This window comes from Emys orbicularis, chromosome 5 (genome assembly GCF_028017835.1).
Source record: "Emys orbicularis isolate rEmyOrb1 chromosome 5, rEmyOrb1.hap1, whole genome shotgun sequence".
Lineage (NCBI taxonomy): Eukaryota > Metazoa > Chordata > Testudines > Emydidae > Emys > Emys orbicularis.
In genome coordinates, this window is record NC_088687.1 from 66,418,516 (window position 1) to 66,436,918 (window position 18,403).

Sequence of the window (18,403 nt, forward strand, 5' to 3'; positions counted from 1 at the left end):
CTGAGAAATAATGTTCCTTAGGGGAGTTAGACTGATGTGAAAAATGGAATGTGGAGGCCCCTGGCAAGGGAACAGTATTGAATACAGGAGAGAATTCTGTGGTCAGCTACTGTCTTCTTTCCTGACAACCCTAAAAAGTGTATGTACCAGCTTGTAAATAGCATGTGGCAAATGAAGGCGAGTTGTCCTGTCTGCCCAAGTTTTTGACTGTCTGCACATCTGAGTTTTCTTAAAAAATTAGTTAGTTGTGTCTGGTAATTGCAGGTCTTCTGGTTAACTAGGAAAGATGTGTGAAATTCTTTTTGTGGGATCACATAGTCTCGAGGGAACAGAAATATAAAATTTTGTAGAAAACTATAATTTTGTCCTTCGTTTCCAGTGTTTGGTTGGAAGATTTTAAGAGCTAATATTTGATGTTTTTGCATTAATATTTATTGTTATAATAAGAAATTTATCATGGAGGTTTGACTAAAGTTCCATAATGTTTTCTAAAGACTTATTTAGAAAAAGTTTATGCATACAGAAAGTTAGCTTTCATTTTAAACATACTGTATAACTTTGGAAATAGCATGGCCAAAACTTGTTTAGAGAGCAATTAATATTGAGTCATTTTAATTTTTTTCCCTTTAAGAATATCCTTTTTACACATCACTATATTTAGCTGGGATTTGATTGTAAAGTAGGTGCCTGTAGCTAATACAAGATTTTGGTGATAAGGGCCTTTTTGGTTTCTGAAACGGTTACAAATATTTAAATAACTGGGGTGAAATTCTCACACCCATTCTAGCCTCTTCATGCTGGGTAAAAGAGCTTGAGCAGTATAAAGGGGCTGTTAGGAGGAGTTCCCCTAGCATAGAGCAGTGGTCGCCAAACTTTTTCTGTCATGCTCCCCCCTTACCCTTAATGGAATCTGACCCTCTACTCCTGGGAGCCACAGCCAAGAGCAGGGCCCACGGGTGGGAGCGGGGCCAGGGCTGAGACAGAGCGGAGCTGGTTGTGCTCCCTCCTTGCCCCCCCCGGGGGGGCTGGTCTGGGCCCCACAACGCCCTCCTAGGGAGGCGTGCCCCACAGTTTGGGGACCATTGACCTAGAGGAAGACCGCTGGAAGGCTGCCCCTCCAAGTATGTACAAGCCCCTGTGTTGGCAGTAGCACTGTGTTCATCAGCGGCATGTAGCATGCAGCGCGCTAGGGATTATAGGTGGGTCTGCCCTATGGTTGCTGTAATTTAGGCCCCCACAGCAGTTACGATGAGGATTTCTTCAGTCTCTGGGGCAGCCCAGGGTTGGGAGAATGTAAAGGTGGCTTAATACTGTCTTAGACTTGCCTTTCCTTAGGCTGTGAGTCTGTTTTCTATTGAGCATACTTGAAAATGAGTTATTTTAGGAACGAAAAGTTTTTATACGTCGTAGGTAGGAAGAGATGCTTTTTAGCTTTTAATCACTTCAGTCCGTGTTACATGTTGTCACATGTGCGTGAATGATACAGTATAACCAAATGCAAAGTAGCATTATGCAAAAGTCTCTACAGCAGGAATTGAAAGAACTGTGTGTTTCAGTTTTAAACAAAAGAATGCTGTTTGGGTCTCTGGCTCCCTAGCAACAGCAGAGGATGAAACTCCATCTACCAGCAGCCTTATCATTCCATGTTGGGAGGAGGGAGGGAATAAATTAATGTTGAATCTCTAGTCTGTAAGAGCTAATATCTAATTTTCCCCTTAATTTTCTCCAGCTAACCAGGAAACCAAAGGACTGCACAAGACAGGTATCTAGTGATAGAGCCTCTGGTAAAGGGGTTAACCTGCTGGATACCTGTATTCTGTCAAAATTAGACCTGCCTGGTGATTAGGGTGTCTTGCGGAGGGTTTTTTCCTAGCGTTTTACATAAGGCTTCATTAGGTATTATAATCAGCTCAAGGGAGCACCGATTATGAGAGTTGCCTCTATTGCTTGACAATGTATATGAATAACGGTATCTTTTAGGCTGAATTTTTAAAGTCCTATTCACTAATGTTCAATTAAGACAAGCTTGTTTCAGTCTTTTCCAATTTCTTTGATTGCAATTATTTTTTCAAGGTGCAACATATCTGTCTTTCGCCATTCCCTCTGTGTGTTACTCCTTGTTGGAGACTGCCAGATCAGGGCATGGGAGTCAGGAGATTTGAGTTCTGTTCTTGTCAATGTAACAGCAAGTCAGTGGTTATAGTCAAGACACTTAATCTTCCTTTTGCCATTGTTTACCCATCTCTTGCATACAGTACTTCATGGAGACAATGTAAAGCATGTTTTGGGCTTACGAAGTACTTTGAGGTCTTTGGATGAAAGATTATGATTGCTCAGAGCTCTAGTATGAAACTGGAAAAAAGCCTGTTGAGAGTCTTTGGGTTAAGTTTAGAGGCGAGAGCAACAAGGGTGATGTTGTGATGGGCATGTGACAGGTTGGATCACAGAACCCCCCTTGGGAGCTGCCAACCGACGTGCCAAGACTACTACTATCCCTGTTTTCCCTGCCAGCTCAGGACTCCAGCACCCTGTCTTGCTGAGCCAGACACTCCCGTCTGCTCCAACACAGACCCAGGGTCTGAATTACCTGCCCCAAAGTATGCTTTAGCACTCAGATGCCCAACTCCCAATGGGGTCTAAACCCAAATAAATCCGTTTTACCCTGTATAAAGGTTATGCAGGGCAAACTCATAAATTGTTCGTCCTCTATAACACTGATAGAGAGAGATGCACAGTTGTTTGCTCCCCCCAGGTATTATTACATACTCTGAGTTAATTAATAAGTAAAAAGTGATTTTATTAAATGCCGAAAGTAGGATTTAAGTGGTTCCAAGTAGTAACAGACAGAACAAAGTAAGTCACCAAGCAAAATAAAATAAAATGTGCAAATCTATGGCTAATCAAACTGAATACAGATAATCTCATCCTCAGAGATGCTTTAGTAAGTTTTTTCCTCAGACTGGACACCTTCCAGGCCTGGGCACAATTCTTTCCCCTGGTACAGCTCTTGTTCCAGCTCAGGTGGTAGCTAGGGGATTCTTCATGATGGCTCCTCTCTCTCTCTGTTCTGTTCCACCCCTTTATATATCTTTTGCATAAGGCAGGAACCCTTTGTCCTTCTGGGTTTCCACCCCCCTCACTGGAAAAGCACCAGGTTAAAGATGGATTCCAGTTCAGGTGACAAGATCACATGTCACTGCAAGACTTCATTACCCACTTGCCAGCACACACACATACAGGAAGACTCACAGGTAAAACACAGCCATCTGCAGACAATGGTCCTGGGAGTCATCAAGATTCCAAACCACCATTAATGGCCCACACTTTGCATAATTACAACAGGCCCTCAGAGTTGTATCTAAAACTAGAAATATAAAATATAAGAGTGGTACATTTATACAAATAGGATGATCACACTCAGTAGATTATAAGCTTTGTAATGATACCTGACAAGAGACCTTTTGCATGAAGCATATCCCAGTTACATTATATTCACTTATTATCATATTTTTATAAAACCATATAGACTGTACAACGTCACAGGGTGTTTGCTATAGACCACCAAACCAGGAGGATGAGGTAGGCGAGGCTTTCTTTGGACAATTAACAGAAGTTTCCAGATCACAGGTCCTGGTTCTCATGGGGGACTTCAGTCACCCTGACATCTGCTGGGAGAGCAATACAGCAGTGCACAGACAATCCAGGAAGTTTTTGGAGAATGTTGGGGACAACTTCCAGGTGCAAGTGCTGGAGGAACCGACTAGGGGCCGTGCACCTCTAGACCTGCTGCTCACAAACAGAGAAGAATTGGTAGGGAAGTAGAAGTGGGTGGCAACCTCGGCAGCAGTGACCATGAGATGGTTGAGTTCAGGATCCTGACAAAAGGAAGCAAGGAGAGCAGCAGAATACGGATCCTGTACTTCAGAAAAGCAGACTTTGACTTCCTTGGGGAACTGATGGGCAGGATCTTCTGGGAGGCTAATATGAGGGGGGAAAGGAGTCCAGAAGAGCTGGCTGTATTTTAAAGCCTTATTGTGGGCGCATGAACAAACCATCCCAATGTGCAGAAAGAAGCCAAGCTGGTCACCTGCCATATTTGCTATCAACAGAGAAATCTTCAGTTAGCTTAATCACAAAAAGGAAGCTTACAAGAAGTGGAAATTTTGACAGATGACTAGAGAGGAGTATAAAAATATTGCTCAAACAAGCAGAGGTGTAATCAGGAAGGCCAAAGCACAATTGGAGTTGCAGCTAGCAAGGATGTGAAGGGTAACAAGAAGGGTTTCTACAGGTGTGTTACCAACAAGAAGATGGTCAGGGAAAGTGTGGGACCCTTACTGAATGGGGGAGGCAACCTAGTGACAGACGATGTGGAAAAAGCTGAAGTACTCAATGCTTTTTTTTGCCTTGTTCTTCACAGACAATGTCAGCCCCAAGACTGCTGCACTGGGCAGCCCAATATGGGGAGGAGGTGAGCAGCCCTCAGTGGTGAAAGAACAGGTTAAGGACTATTTAGAAAAGCTGGACATGCACAAGTCCATGGGGCTGGATGCAATGCATCCAAGGGTGCTGAGGGAGTTGGCTGATGTGATTGCAGAGCCATTGGCCATTATCTTTGAAAACTCGTGGTGATTGGGGGAGGTCCTAGATGATTGGAAGAAAGCAAATATAGTGCCCATCTTTAAAAAAGGGAAGAAGGAGAATCCGGAGAACTACAGACTGGTGAGCCTCACCTCAGTCCCTGGAAAAATCATGGAGCAGGAATCCATTTTGAAGCACTTCGAGGAGAGGATTGTGATATGGAACAGTCAACATGGATTCACCAAGAGTGAGTCATGCCTGACCAACCTGAGTGCCTTCTATGATGAGATAACTGGCTCTGTGGATATGGTGGATGTGATATACCTTGACTTTAGCAAAGCTTTTGATAGTCTCCCACAGTATTCTTGCCAGCAAGTTAAAAAAAGTATGCATTGGATGAATGGACTGTAAGGTGGATAGAAAGCTAGTTAGATCTTCGGGCTTAACAGGTAGTGATCAATGGCTTGATGTCTATTTGGCAGCCGGTATCAAGTGGAGTGCCCCAGGGGTCAGTCCTGGGGCCGTTTTTCTTCAACATCTTCATTTATGATCTGGATGGTGGGAGGGATTTACACCCTCAGCAAGTTCACAGAAGACACTAAGCTGGGGGGAGAGGTAGATATGCTGGAGGGTAGGGATAGGGTCCAGAGTGTCCTAAACAAATTGGAGGATTGGGCCAAAAGAAATCTGAGAAGGTTCAACAAGGACAAGTGCGGAGTCCTGCACTTAGGACGGAAGAATCCCATGTACTGCTACAAGCTGGGGACCGACTGGCTAAGCGGCAGTTCTGCAGAAAAGGACCTGGGGATTACGGTGGATGAGATGCTGGATATGAGTCAACAGTGTGCCCTTGTTGCCAAGAAGGCTAATGGCATATTGGGCTGCATTAGTAGGAACATTGCCAGCAGATTGAGGGGAAGTGATTATTCCCCTGTATTTGGCACTGAGGCCACATCTGGAGTATTGCATCCAGTCTTGGGCCCCCCAGTACAGAAAGGATGTGGACAAATTTGAGAGAGTCCAGCAGAGGGCAACGAAAATGATTAGGCAGCTGGGGCACATGACTTACAAGTAGAGGCTGAGGGAATTGTGATTATTTAGTCTGCAGAAGAGAAGAGTGAGGGGGGATTTGATAGCAGCCTTCAACTACCTGAAGGGGGGTTTCAAAGAGGATGGAGCTAGGCTGTTCTCAGTGGTGACAGATGACAGAACAAGGAGCAATGGTCTCAAGTTGCAGTGGGGGAGGTCTAAGTTGGATATTAGGAAAAACTATTTCACTAGGAGGGTTGTGAAGCACTGGAATGGGTTATCTAGGGAGGTGGTAGAATCTCCATCCTTAAAGGTTTTTAAGGCCCAGCTTGACAAAGCCCTGGCTGGGATGATTTAGTTGGTGTGGTCCTGCTTTGAACAGGGGGTTGGACTAGATGCTCTCCGGAGAACTTTTCCAACCCTAATCTTCTATGATTGTATGTAGGGCTGTCAAGCGATTAAAACATTAATTGCACTGTTAAACAATAACAGAATACCATTTATTTAAATATTTTTGGATGTTTTCTAAATTTTCAAAAATATTGATTTCAGTTACAGCACAAATACAAAGTGTACAGTTCTCCCTTTATATTTATTTTTATTACAAATATTTGTACTGTAAAAAACAAAAGAAGTAGTATTTTTCAATTCACCTCATACAAGTACTATAGTGCAATCTCTTTATCATGAAAATTGAACTTACAAATGTAGAATTATGTACAAAAAATAACTGCATTCAAAAATAAAACAGTACCTTCAAGTCCACTCAGTCCGACTTCAGCCAATTGCTCAGACAAACAAGTTTGGTTTCAATTTGCAGGAGCTAATGCTGCCCGCTTCTTGTTTACAACGTCACCTGAAAGTAAGAACAGGCGTTCTCATGGCACTGTTGTAGCTGGGGTTGCAAGATATTTACATGCCAGATGCACTCATGATTCATATGTCCCTTCGTCTTCAACCATCATTCCATAGGACATGCGTCCATGCTGATGATGGGTTCTGCTCAATAATGATCAAAAGCAGTGCTGACTGATGCATGTTCATTTTCATCATCTGAGTCAGATGCCACCAGCAGAAGGTTGATTTTCTTTTTTGATGGTTCGGGTTCTGTAATTTCCGCATCGGAGTGTTGCTCTTTTAAGACTTCTGAAAGCATGCTCCACAACTCGTTCCTCTCAGATTTTGGAAGGGACTTCAGATTCCTAAACCTTGGGTCAAATTCTCTAGCTATTTTTAGAAATCTCACACTGGTATCTTCTTTGCATTTTGTCAAATCTGCAGTGAAAGTATTTTTAAAACGAACATGTGCTGGGTCATCATCCGAGATTGCTATAACATGGAAATATATGGCAGAATGTGGGTAAAACAGAACAGGAGACATACAATTCTCCCCCAAGGAGTTCAGTTACAAATCTAATTAACGCATTATTATTTTTAACAAGCATCATCAGCATGGAAGCATGTCCTCTGGAATGGTGGCCAAAGCATGAAGGGGCATACGAATGTTTAGCATATCTGGCATGTAAATACCTGGCAACGCCTTCTACAAAAGTGCCATGCAAACGCCTGTTCTCACTTTCAGGTGCCGTTGTAAATAAGAAGCAGGCAGCAGTATCTCCCATAAATGTAAACAAACTTGTTTGTCTTAGCGATTGGCTGAACAAGAAGTAGGACTGAGTGGACTTGTAGCCTCTAAAGTTTGACATTGTTTTGGTTTTGAGTGCAGTTATGAAACAAACAAACAAACAAAAAGAAATCTACATTTTAAAGTTCCACTTTCATGATAAAGAGATTGTACTATAGTACTTGTATGAGGTGAATTGAAAAATATTATTTTTTATTTAACATCTTTACAGTGCAAATATTTGTAATAAAAATAATATAAAGTGAGCTCTGTACTCTTTGTATTCTGTGTTGCAATAGAAATCAATATATTTGAAAATCATCCAAAATATTTAATACATTTCAATTGGTATTCAATTGTTTAATAGTGTGATTAATTGTGATTAATTTTTTAAATTGCCATTAATTTTTTTGTGTTAATCATGTGAGTTAACTGTGATTAATGGACAGCCCTAATTCTATTATATTTAAGTGCCAGGGTATATCCCCTGTTGCTTATAGGAATGTGAGTAATTCAGTATGTTTTAACTGTATACATACTAATGATAATTCCTAAGTGCAACGGTGAAACTTTGGTAAATATACTGGTGGTCAGTTCCTAACATCCTATCCGAGTAGGATATTGTGCCTTTTAAAAACTGGAAATTTTTTCACCAGTGTTGATTCAATGCATGCTTTCTGCCTTAATGCATTGACTGTTTGCTCCCTTGTGCTGTGAGTTAAAGCCCTTGCAGGTAATTCAGACTTGTGGTAAGTAAGCAGGAGTGAGTTTTGGAATGTGTTGTCTTCCTGTATTTGCTTTCCTAAAACTTGAAAATTAGGCAAGAGGGTGATGTCAGGCCAAATTCAGTGGTTGAGAACTAAAAGCTCCTGTCCATAAGAGACAGCAAAAAAACTCCAGAAGAAGAGGGGCAGAGTGGAGTGGAAAGGCAAGTATTTGTTTCACTTTCTGGTGTATTCAAAAATCTTACTTCAAGGTTGTGTTAAAAAACCTAGTGACAAGAACAGATTTCTAACCTAGAGTAAAAACTGTACTGTTAGAAATCAATCTTTTTGGGGTATCATAGGGAAACATAGAGATCTTACCTTGATTGATTTTTCCAGTTAGGATACAAATTTACATTCTTGCCACCACGTCTTGTTTACAATCAATTGATTAGGTGGGTTTTTTTGTCCTGAGATTTTTTTTTTATGTAGCTGATTTGGTTATTGGTGTGGGTGATGACAAAAAAATCAAATAGTTTAGATTCTAAAGGCATTTTTCAAAGAATTAATGAAGTAATGGTTTAATTTTCCCTTCTCCCTTTAAAGGTAGCTGCAATTTGAATAAAATTCAAGAATGTGTTGACGAGTAAGGCAGCACACATTCTTTTAGTATTCAGTAATAGAAGAATGCTTATCTTTGCCTCTGGAAACGTGTGCATCTTATTGAGCAGATTTTAGATTTTTTTATTATTGAATCTTTAAAAAGGCTCAGTATTTTGTAAAATCATTGTCTATTGTAAAAATCTCATGTACCATTAAGTATGTACATTGTTATGGTGAAGGAGCACAGCTGGTATTGCTTTTCAATATTTGACTGCCTTCTTTGCAAGCTATTGAAATGCTGTTGTGCGTGAATCACCATTTGGACAACAAGTGACATTTTTCATTCTTTACTAATCACCCTGCAGGGTGGGAGGGTAGTAGTAGATTCACTAGAAATACCATTAAGAATGACATATTAAGTTCCTAGTTGGCCTCATTATGAAATTGAGAAAAATCAAGAAAGCATTACTTGGTATACATGGGGTTTTGTTGTTGTTGTTTGTTTTTAAATAAAACAGTAAATGGTGCATAGCAGCATTATTGTGTAATAGATACAATCTCAAAGGCTGGAATTACATTAGTAACTCTGTTTTTAAGGTTGGGACAGTAAGCTTGATTTTTGACATCCCTTTCCAAAAATGTCTTTAATCCCCGTTTTCCCACTCAAATTTATGATACTTTTCTGACATGGAGAATGTTTATTGAAAATTTTGAGGTTTGTTGGATAAAACTGTTTTGATGAGAGAAGTACAATTTTTTTTCAAGCTTTTGAAAAAAAGCCATCTTTACTACTTTGAGCACTACATTGCAAAAAAAACAATATATATATATATACACCTCTACCCCGATATAACGTGACCTGATCTAACACAAATTCTGCTATAACGGTAAAGCAGTGCTCCGGGGGGGCGGGGCTGCGCACTCTGGCGGATCAAAGCAAGTTGGATATAACGCGGTTTCACCTATAACACGGTAAGATTTTTTGGCTCCCGAGGACAGCGTTATATTGGGGTAGAGGTGTATATATATAATTTGTCCAACGATTACTGTTTTATAGGAATTTCTTTGACACTCGTCATAGTATTTAGTTACTTACAGTATATTTGTCAGTTTGGATAGTTAATTTTGTAGTTATTATACATACTATGCATTTTTAACTTGTAAGACCACCTCAAAAGTCTTGTCAGAGTGCACAACCTGAAAAAGGGAGTCAATATGCTGGAAAACTTTGTGGCTGGATCACTTTAGTTCAAGGAAGTTGGACATCGCCAGCAAAATATTTGATTTGAATATCAAGGACCAGGTCCTAGAATCTGGACAATCTCTTTCCATTGCAGGAATGTAGGAAGTGGAGCAGATGTCCTTATCTTTCCATATCCCTTCCCATAATCCTGGGGTCAAGCAGCAGGTAGAAAGGGTAAAGAGCAATTCTACTTCTGGCACAAACTGGATCAATGTTATCCCAGCTTGTAAAGGCTCCCAAGAGCTGTTCCACTGGTCTAGGACTTGAGGACCTAATGGTGTTCCAGGCACTCCCCCTCCTATCTCAGAGTATCTCCTATCAGGGGCAGCATCAAGTTGACTATACCATCTATACGCTATCCAGGAATTCCCCAATGGAAGGGGTCAGTCTCCAGGTTGTTCAAGCCAGTTTCCAGTGGGTCCTAAGATCTTATACTATCTTGTGTTAATACATGGCATTCAGTGTATCTCTTTATACTATATCTGTAATTACAGCAGAATATATTATTGCTATCAGAGGTACAGCCATTTGCAATTTTATCACATTTCAGTGTATTTTTAAAAAAAAGTTATATCTAACAATGTGTGAATATAATCTAACATTTTGACACCACATGCAACTTTTAAGTCTTGTAGCATTTTGAGGTCTATCTATATGCTCCTATTCCTTTAAATGGGCAAATATTTAAACTATTTCTCATTACAGTCATACTCTGCTTTTTCTTGTAGAAAGCAGTGGAGAATCAACATATGACATTATTTTAAGGAAGGATATGTGGTGAAGAGCTGAATAGCTTTCTAACCCCATCCATTCAGCTATAAGAAGAATCTTTAAATGTAGCACATTATATTTAATTATAAAGCATATATAGGTGTTAGAAAGCCTCTTTGATATTGCTGGTACTTTTGTGCATTGTGACTTGGTTATTTGCATATATATCAATGTAACTGTTTCACATCTACAATTATTGCTACTACTATAGCTATCGTAGTGCCTGGAGCCCTTGTTGTACTAGGTGCTGTACAAACAATTCTTCCTAAATTCTACAAATCAAAAGTATATTGGCATTGGCATTCTTTTTATCAGTTAATCAAAGGGGGGAAATCTGCACAATTTTGCTCTGGGCATGTGTGTATTTTTTAGTCTTTTTAAGTGTCTGGGGAGAGTTTTTAAATACTTTCTTGAGTTGCATTACAGTTTTGATTTTGTTCTGATTAGGTGTTTTTCTTCCTCAGTTTTGGCAAGCGTTCTGCAGGAAGCTTCAGGCGTGGCTGTGAATGCATTGTTTTAGAGCCATCTGAAATGATTGTGGTAAGATTGTGGTGCCCATTTCTTTCAAACAGTATTTTTTCAAATTAAATTACACTTTCAAGATCTCATTAAGCATAGACAAAATTAGGTAACGCTTGAAATTACTTTGAATTGTCTATACTATACTCAGTTTAAGGTAGTACTAAATTTAGTGTGTGTGGTTTTCTTTTTTTAATTTAATGACCTAGTTTGCAATCAAAATAGATAGCACAAAAGTTGGAAACACCATTTAATTAAATGAATGAAATAAACCTTTCAATAAAGATAAACTGCAAGTTTAAAAAAGTCTATTTAAAAAATGCCTGTAAGGATAAGACAATCATATTTGAAGTAGAGATGACAACTATGATTATCCACGAGTATTTATGACATGGTAATTAAGCATCTTTGTTTAAAATTGATAAACTAAGTTTAGTTTAAGAATTATTAACAGTTGATGATTAAATTCTGTTTTATTCCAGACATGTAAGGCTTGAGAATGCAGTTTAGGGATTTTTTTTTACTATTATAGTTAAAATTTTGTCGGCATTACTAGTGTAAAGACATATTTGTCATTTAGAACACCTGCTGTGGTCCAGTGGAGAATAGCTTTATTCCCCAGAGGGTTCTCAAATTCAACACTTCTATCAGTGTCATAGGGCACATCATCCAAACAGATATACCTCCATGACAGGAGAGATTAAATACTTTTGCTCTCTTTCTGAAGGACGTGGTATTCAGACAATACAGACATAATCACCATACTATGTGATTATCCAAGCACCATATTATCCATACACCATATTATCCAAATGCAGGGCAAATCATATTCAATTGCTGAAAATAATGCTATCTGTATTTACTGGAGATGTTTTAGAAATCAGGATTAGTGAATTAGGCAGTATTGTAGAAGATATGAGTTATTCATACCTGCAGTATATCATAGAATCATAGGACTGGAAAGGACCTCGAGAGATCTTCTAGTCCAGTTCCCTGCACTCAAGGCAGGACTAAGTATTAGAGCATCCCTGAGGTTATTGTCTAACCTGCTCTTAAAAACCTCCAAGGATGGAGATCCAAATGTCCTGACTTCTAGAAGCATTAAAGAATAGCTTTCACACAAAGTGTAACTTTCTAACTTATTTAAAATGTATATCCATTAGTCTTCAAGTTTTTTAAATTCTTTGCCACTTTCACTCTAAATCAGGGGTCTCAAACTCAATTTACCTTAGGGCCAGTGCCAGTCCTCAAATCCTCCCAGCGGGCCAATAATATCACTCATGTCACCCAGAACCTGCCCCCCTCAAACTCTGCCCCCCCACCTGCCTAAGGCTCTGGGAGGGAGTTTGGGTCGGGGAGGAGGTCTGGGGTAGGGGTCCAGGCTCTGGGAGGGAATTTGGGTGCAGAAGGGGTGAGAGGTGTGCTCTGGGAGGAGGTTTGGGTGGGGGAGGGGGCCTGGGGTGCAGGCTCTGGAATGGAGTTTGGGTGCTGGGTGCAGGCTCTGGGCTGGGGTAGGGAGTGGGGTTGCAGGCTCTGGGAGGGAGTTGGAGGTGGGAGGAGGTGTGGGGGAAGGGGGAGGGGGTGCAGGCTCTGGGAGAGGGTTGGGGGGTGTGGCGCTTACCTGGGGCTCCAACGCGGGGTGGGCAGTTTCCCATTGGGTGCAGGGGCGCTCGGGGTGGGGGCAGCACGTGGAGGCACAGCCCCGCAGGTGGTGCCAAGGGAGAGACCCGGCCCCAAAATTGCTGGAGCACCACAGGTCACATTGGGGAGATTCTCGGGCCACAGATGGCCCGCGGGCTGGGACTTTGAGACCCCTGCTCTAGATTAATACATTGGTTGTGTAATAGCAGTTTACCTTGTCCTCTGTCGCCATCCTGCTAATAAAACTCTGATGCATTCTATTTTAATGACTTCACAGCATAGAGGGAAGTAGAAATGAGAAATGCCCATTCCTCCCCCTGCCCTCCAATCCAAACCCCATAATTCTGCTGTGGGGAAAGTGGCAGTCAGCTCCTTTCAAGGTGTGAATCCACCCACTTTGTCTCCCTGTTCCCATTGTACCTTGTATATGTGGCTGCAGGTTCCGGGAACAGCTTGCTATCCCCAATTCCTGCTGCTATGATACCCATCTTTAGCTTTGGGTGGTACCAATGAATGCCTTTGGTACACAGCTCTTTGATGGGTTGGAGGAAAGTGAGGGACACAAAATGTGGGGGGTGGAGGGGAAAGGACAGAGAAAATAAGAAAAGGGGCCTAGCGGGGTGACAGGGAAAAGAGACCTGAAAAAAAAGCTGCAGCTGTGGTAAGGCATGATGAGAGGGGCCTGTGGTAGGTGCTGGATGAGGGCACTTAGCTGACAATCCATCCAAAGTAGGTCGTGAATAAGAAGAGCTTTGGAACCTCTTAGTTAAACCTTTGAAGTATACTTTGGCCCAACCTTTTGGAGGACTGACTGCACTTTGAGTGGAAAGAACTCAATATTCAGAGGACAACATGTGGAGCAGCTACCAAGTCATCACCACACATCTGTTGCATACCATAAGTGTCTATGGGTATGTCTACACTGCAATTAAAAACCTGTGACTGGCCTGTGCCAGCTTGCTTCGGCAAAGCTGTTTAATTATGGTGTAGACCTTTTGGGCCTGGGCTGGAGCCTGAGTTCTAGGATTCTATGAGGTGGGAGGGTCCCAGAGCTTGGGCTGCAGCCCAAACCTGAACGTCTACACTGCAATTAACAGCCCATTAGCCCAAACCCCGTGAGTCTGAGTCACTGGCATGGGCCAGCCACAGGTATCTAATTGTGCTGTAGACATACCCTTAATAGTTATGTTTAGTCATAATTTATACACCTGGTTAGGGTAGGACTGGTTCTTATTAAAACTTCTTGTCATGTCAGCAGAATGTAATGGTGTTTCATTTGTATAGATGGTGAAAAGAAACATGACACGGAAAAAATCACCTGCATGGTGGTAGTTTGTCATCATCTTCTTTTCTTAACCCACCTACCACTACTTACGTCCTATTTCTCTTGGGGAATAATCTTTTTGGCCTTGGGATACAGATTGAGGAATGTGAATGGATTTAATCTGCACATAAGGACAATACTAGACAGTTTTTGCCACTTTCTGCTTCCTTGTAGATGTGGCGTAATTCTAGCATGAAATGATGGTGTTTTAGTAGTAAGATGGGCACAGGGGAGAGAGATACAAAAAGCCAAATTACTACAACTTTTTTATCTTGCATGAAAGTCAGAATTCTGAATTTTAAAAACATTTTCATAGCAATACATTACTATGTAGTAACATGACTGCGACTTTGCTGCAGCCTCCAGAACACAGAGGATATTGATGTTGCTGAGCGGGAAATTCCTTATTCATACACTCATCTACTAGAAATGTTCTGGGTTTTTTTCCTTTGCTATTATTACAAAGTAAATTTCTTTTTATGTAAATTTAATCTTTTTCAAATTTCTCTGATGTGAAAATTCCTCTTTAAAAGTCTCAAAATATTTAAAATACGTAATTAAAACAGTGTTGCCTATTGAAGAGAGGCAGGATGGGAGTGGAAGGTCCCAGTATGACCCGTTGAAATCTGTAGGAAAGCTACAAGTTCCTTCCCATGGGAGAGCTTCGTTTGCCAGTGTATTGCATAGACAAAAACATTACTGTGTAAGAATAAAAATTGAGGAAAAGGATGTTAACTTTTTTTTTTTAAATAGAGTAAGGCTCTTATATAATATGTGAAAGTGTCTGCTCAATAACTCTTTTCATAGTAATACTTGTTCTTTCTCATCCCTGCGGACATTTGATTTCTTGGCACCGAGTTCATGCTTTTCACTGTTGAAAATGCAGGAAATTCATAACCAACCACATTTTCTGAAATGGAGTTCAAAGTGCCCTTTCATAAACTAAATTTTAAACTAAAGTGGGCTTGTTCAGTAGCAGCGGCACTTATACTTAAGGATTGTCTAAAATAAAAGCTTCCACATGACTAAGAGCAAAAGAAAAGATAGGCTTCTGTTTTATTGCAGAATATGCAGTAACTTTCATTTGTAGGGAAATGACCCTTCATTGTATTTATTTTATTATAGGTGGACTATATGGATGAAAATGAAGAATATTTCCAGCGTCAAGCTTCCCATAGACAATCCCGAAGGAGATTTAGGAAAATCAATCAAAAAGGAGAAAGACAAACCATTATTGATACTGTGGATCCTTATCCTGTGGGGAAGCCACCTTTACCTAGAGGTTATCATACGGTAAGTTACCTATATTTGTTTTAAATACAAGACAAGGGAAAAACATTTTTACAAAAATAATCACCTGAAAGGTCAAATTCACTGTGGGAGTTTCTCCTTAGGGTATCAGTGAATTTGGCCCAAAGTGTGTGCGTGTGCCCATGTAATTTGCTTCATAACTCAGTTGAGAACACTTAGCTTGTTGCACATTTATTGTTGTTAAACAATGCTGGCAAGAGGACAGCACATATCTTTACTCACAATTCCAGTCATTTTTGGCAACTTTGAAACAAATCAGTTACCTGATACATGTGATTCAAATTTCCTGTCAATAATTGAAAATGTAATAGAAATATTTTGGTGTACAGTATTCCTAATCAGTAAAGCATTCATTTTTATGTATAGCAATTGTTTTCTGAAAAGGCCTGTATTGCATTGTGGTAGAAATAGTTCATGATTTGGCTTGTCATTTCTCTGTGCAAGACCCAGAGCTGAGAATATTAAACTAACTTTTATTGCTGACTAATACGAGACCAGAAGTTTCAGTCTGAACCATGATATTTTTGCCCAGAGTGAAATACTGCAGTCTGTCCTTTATCATCAGACAAAGCATCGTCAGAATTTTCTTCAAAATAGTTTTTGTGTAATTTTACAGATTGAAAATTATAGGCTTTCTTCATAAAAGATGAAGGATCATAAGTACTAATATTTTAAATGTGTTCTTCAAAATTATTTGTTGGATTATTTTATTTTTCTGTTGAGCAAGGGTCTACCAGGATAAGAGTAATTAGTTTTGCTGTTAACTTCAGCAGCATACAAAATACTCAGAAAAGTAAGTGGCCTTCAGATCCTGTACTCAGCTGTTTTTTTTATGGCCCTGAACCTCCAAAAATATACTAGTACACACATAGATAACTTTATGCATGTGATTGGTCATATTGAGTATAAAGTTACTCAAGCACACAAGTGTTTGCAGAATCAGGGCTTGATTGTTTTAAAAATGCTGTCTCTAATTTGAAGTAGTGGTTTTCCCCCTCATTTTCTCGCTACCCATCCACATTCCTTTACTTGTTGCCAATTCCCTGTTGTAATCCATTGCATGACTGTAAATGTGTAGATGTTTGATTACATCCACTGTTAGAGATTTTTCCTCCTGAGTTAAATAAATACATCTTACATCAACACTTTATGTATTTTGTTTATACAACAGGCCCCTTTTAATGGTTTAATGTTCTGTGCAATTTTGATTTTTTCCAAATTTATTATGAATTTCTGAGTTGAGTCATTTCATTTGGCTCATTCGTATAACTCTTTTGCAGTTTTAAGATAAGAGATTATACTGGTTTATCACAAACCACCTTTATGTGGCATGCATGTTTGGGTGATGTGGAGGAAGGAATTGTTGATGGTTTTTATATAGATGTAATTTATACATCTAATCTACTATTTGAAAAATGGTAACTAGACTTGAGAATGCCATTTGCTTTAGGAGGGCCACACCTGTTGTATAAATTACTTTTTAAGAATACATAATGGGTTGGTGTAGATTTAAATCCAGTACTAAGAGCAAAAGCTCATCGTTAATCATTCTGTTTAAGTTCATAATGAATTTACAAGTCTACTGGGAAATACATTATGAGAATGCCAGGTAGACTGTCAGTAAAACCTGAAATAATTACTGACAATTTTTTTTAAATCAATGTATAATTTAAATTAATTATTTAATTACTTGAGATACTTTTTTTAGGGAAAATATTAAGAGCAGCAAGTTCAAATTGGAATTATGGAAATTGAAGACTTTACCAAGCACTATAAGAATAAAAATAATCTTCATTGTTTACATTCCAATCACATTGATATTATTTATATTCTCTATACTGCATTTTCCAGTCACTCACATCTGTGTAGGTTGTCTCTTCCTCACTCTCCTGCCTTTTGGCCACCCAAAAGGCTTTTTGTTTGTTTTAAAATCAAAATTGTTTGAAAATCTAAATGTCTTTACAATGGTACTGAAATGTATTCTCTGAAACTGATAGGAATGCAAAGTGCATTATTTTAGTACAACTCCTGAGGGGTTCTGACCATTCACAATTCCCATTAGTCAGCATCTCTCAGGATCAGGCCTTCAGTTATCTAAAATTTAGAAGTTGGTATGAATAAACTAACACATTTTAAAAAAAAGATTTTGAAAACCCCCGTATGAAATGAATGGTCAAGTATATTGGATTAGTCTTCAGTTGCATGATCTAATTTTAGTGTCCATTGTGGGTATGTTTTGATTTGCATGTTAAATACATTAAGATCAATAATAAAAAATAAATAAAATAAAATAACTTCATCCAGAAAATAGATTGCATAGCTTTAGAGTAAACTAGATGCTTCAATTTTATTTTATACAAGCTCCTTACTTACCACATCACTGAAATGTTTGCTGAAAGTTTATCAATATTTTACTTCACATTGGCCCAATTGATTGTGTACTTAAAAAGCTGGTGTTCGTAATAGTCAAAAAATGACATGCAAAATAGCATCTCTGAAGGAAGTTGGCTATAGTGAAAATGTAGATGAAATTATATAAAGATAGTTATAAAATGGCAAATACATGACAGTACTTTGCAAAAATTGTAAATAAAGCTAAATGCATTATGTTTAATTGTTGCATGGATTACAGAACATTTACACAAGCAGCCAATTTATCAGGGAACAGGACTCACCTTAAAATAATTTTAACATTATCTGATGGTGGTATGTACTATAGCATGTGTGATAATGTTCATCTTTTCCTTTCTTCCTATACGGCATTCATTTCATTTTGGCTCACAGGAATGCACTAAACCTCAGGTATTGTAATTTATACGTATGGTCCACTAACAGTTTTACTTGTAAGTTTCCAGTGTGACTAATTGTGTCATAATACCAATGCAGTGTTATGGCTAAATTTGTGTCCTACCTTTGTTTTCTTTATTGATGTTTTCTATATTTCTTCTATAGTGAGAATGCTTAAAATAAATGTGGGATTTGGTGACAGCACACAGTCTCCTTAACCTGATTACAAGTAGACCTTCAGAGTTACAGACACCTCGGGAAAGGAG

The 18,403-nt window shown here is 39.3% G+C and overlaps 1 protein-coding gene across 2 annotated transcripts in view; it reads left to right on the forward strand.

Annotated features, from left to right (window-relative positions):
- The window catches only part of RAPGEF2 (Rap guanine nucleotide exchange factor 2), a 331,016-nt gene that overhangs the window by 175,240 nt on the left and 137,373 nt on the right, over positions 1-18,403 (forward strand). For both annotated transcript variants that reach the window (XM_065405517.1, XM_065405518.1), the window contains exons 5-7: positions 11,020-11,095; positions 15,165-15,332; positions 18,135-18,152. In XM_065405517.1, the coding sequence (XP_065261589.1) occupies positions 11,020-11,095; positions 15,165-15,332; positions 18,135-18,152 (262 nt within the window). The remainder of the gene's footprint in view (positions 1-11,019; positions 11,096-15,164; positions 15,333-18,134; positions 18,153-18,403) is intronic.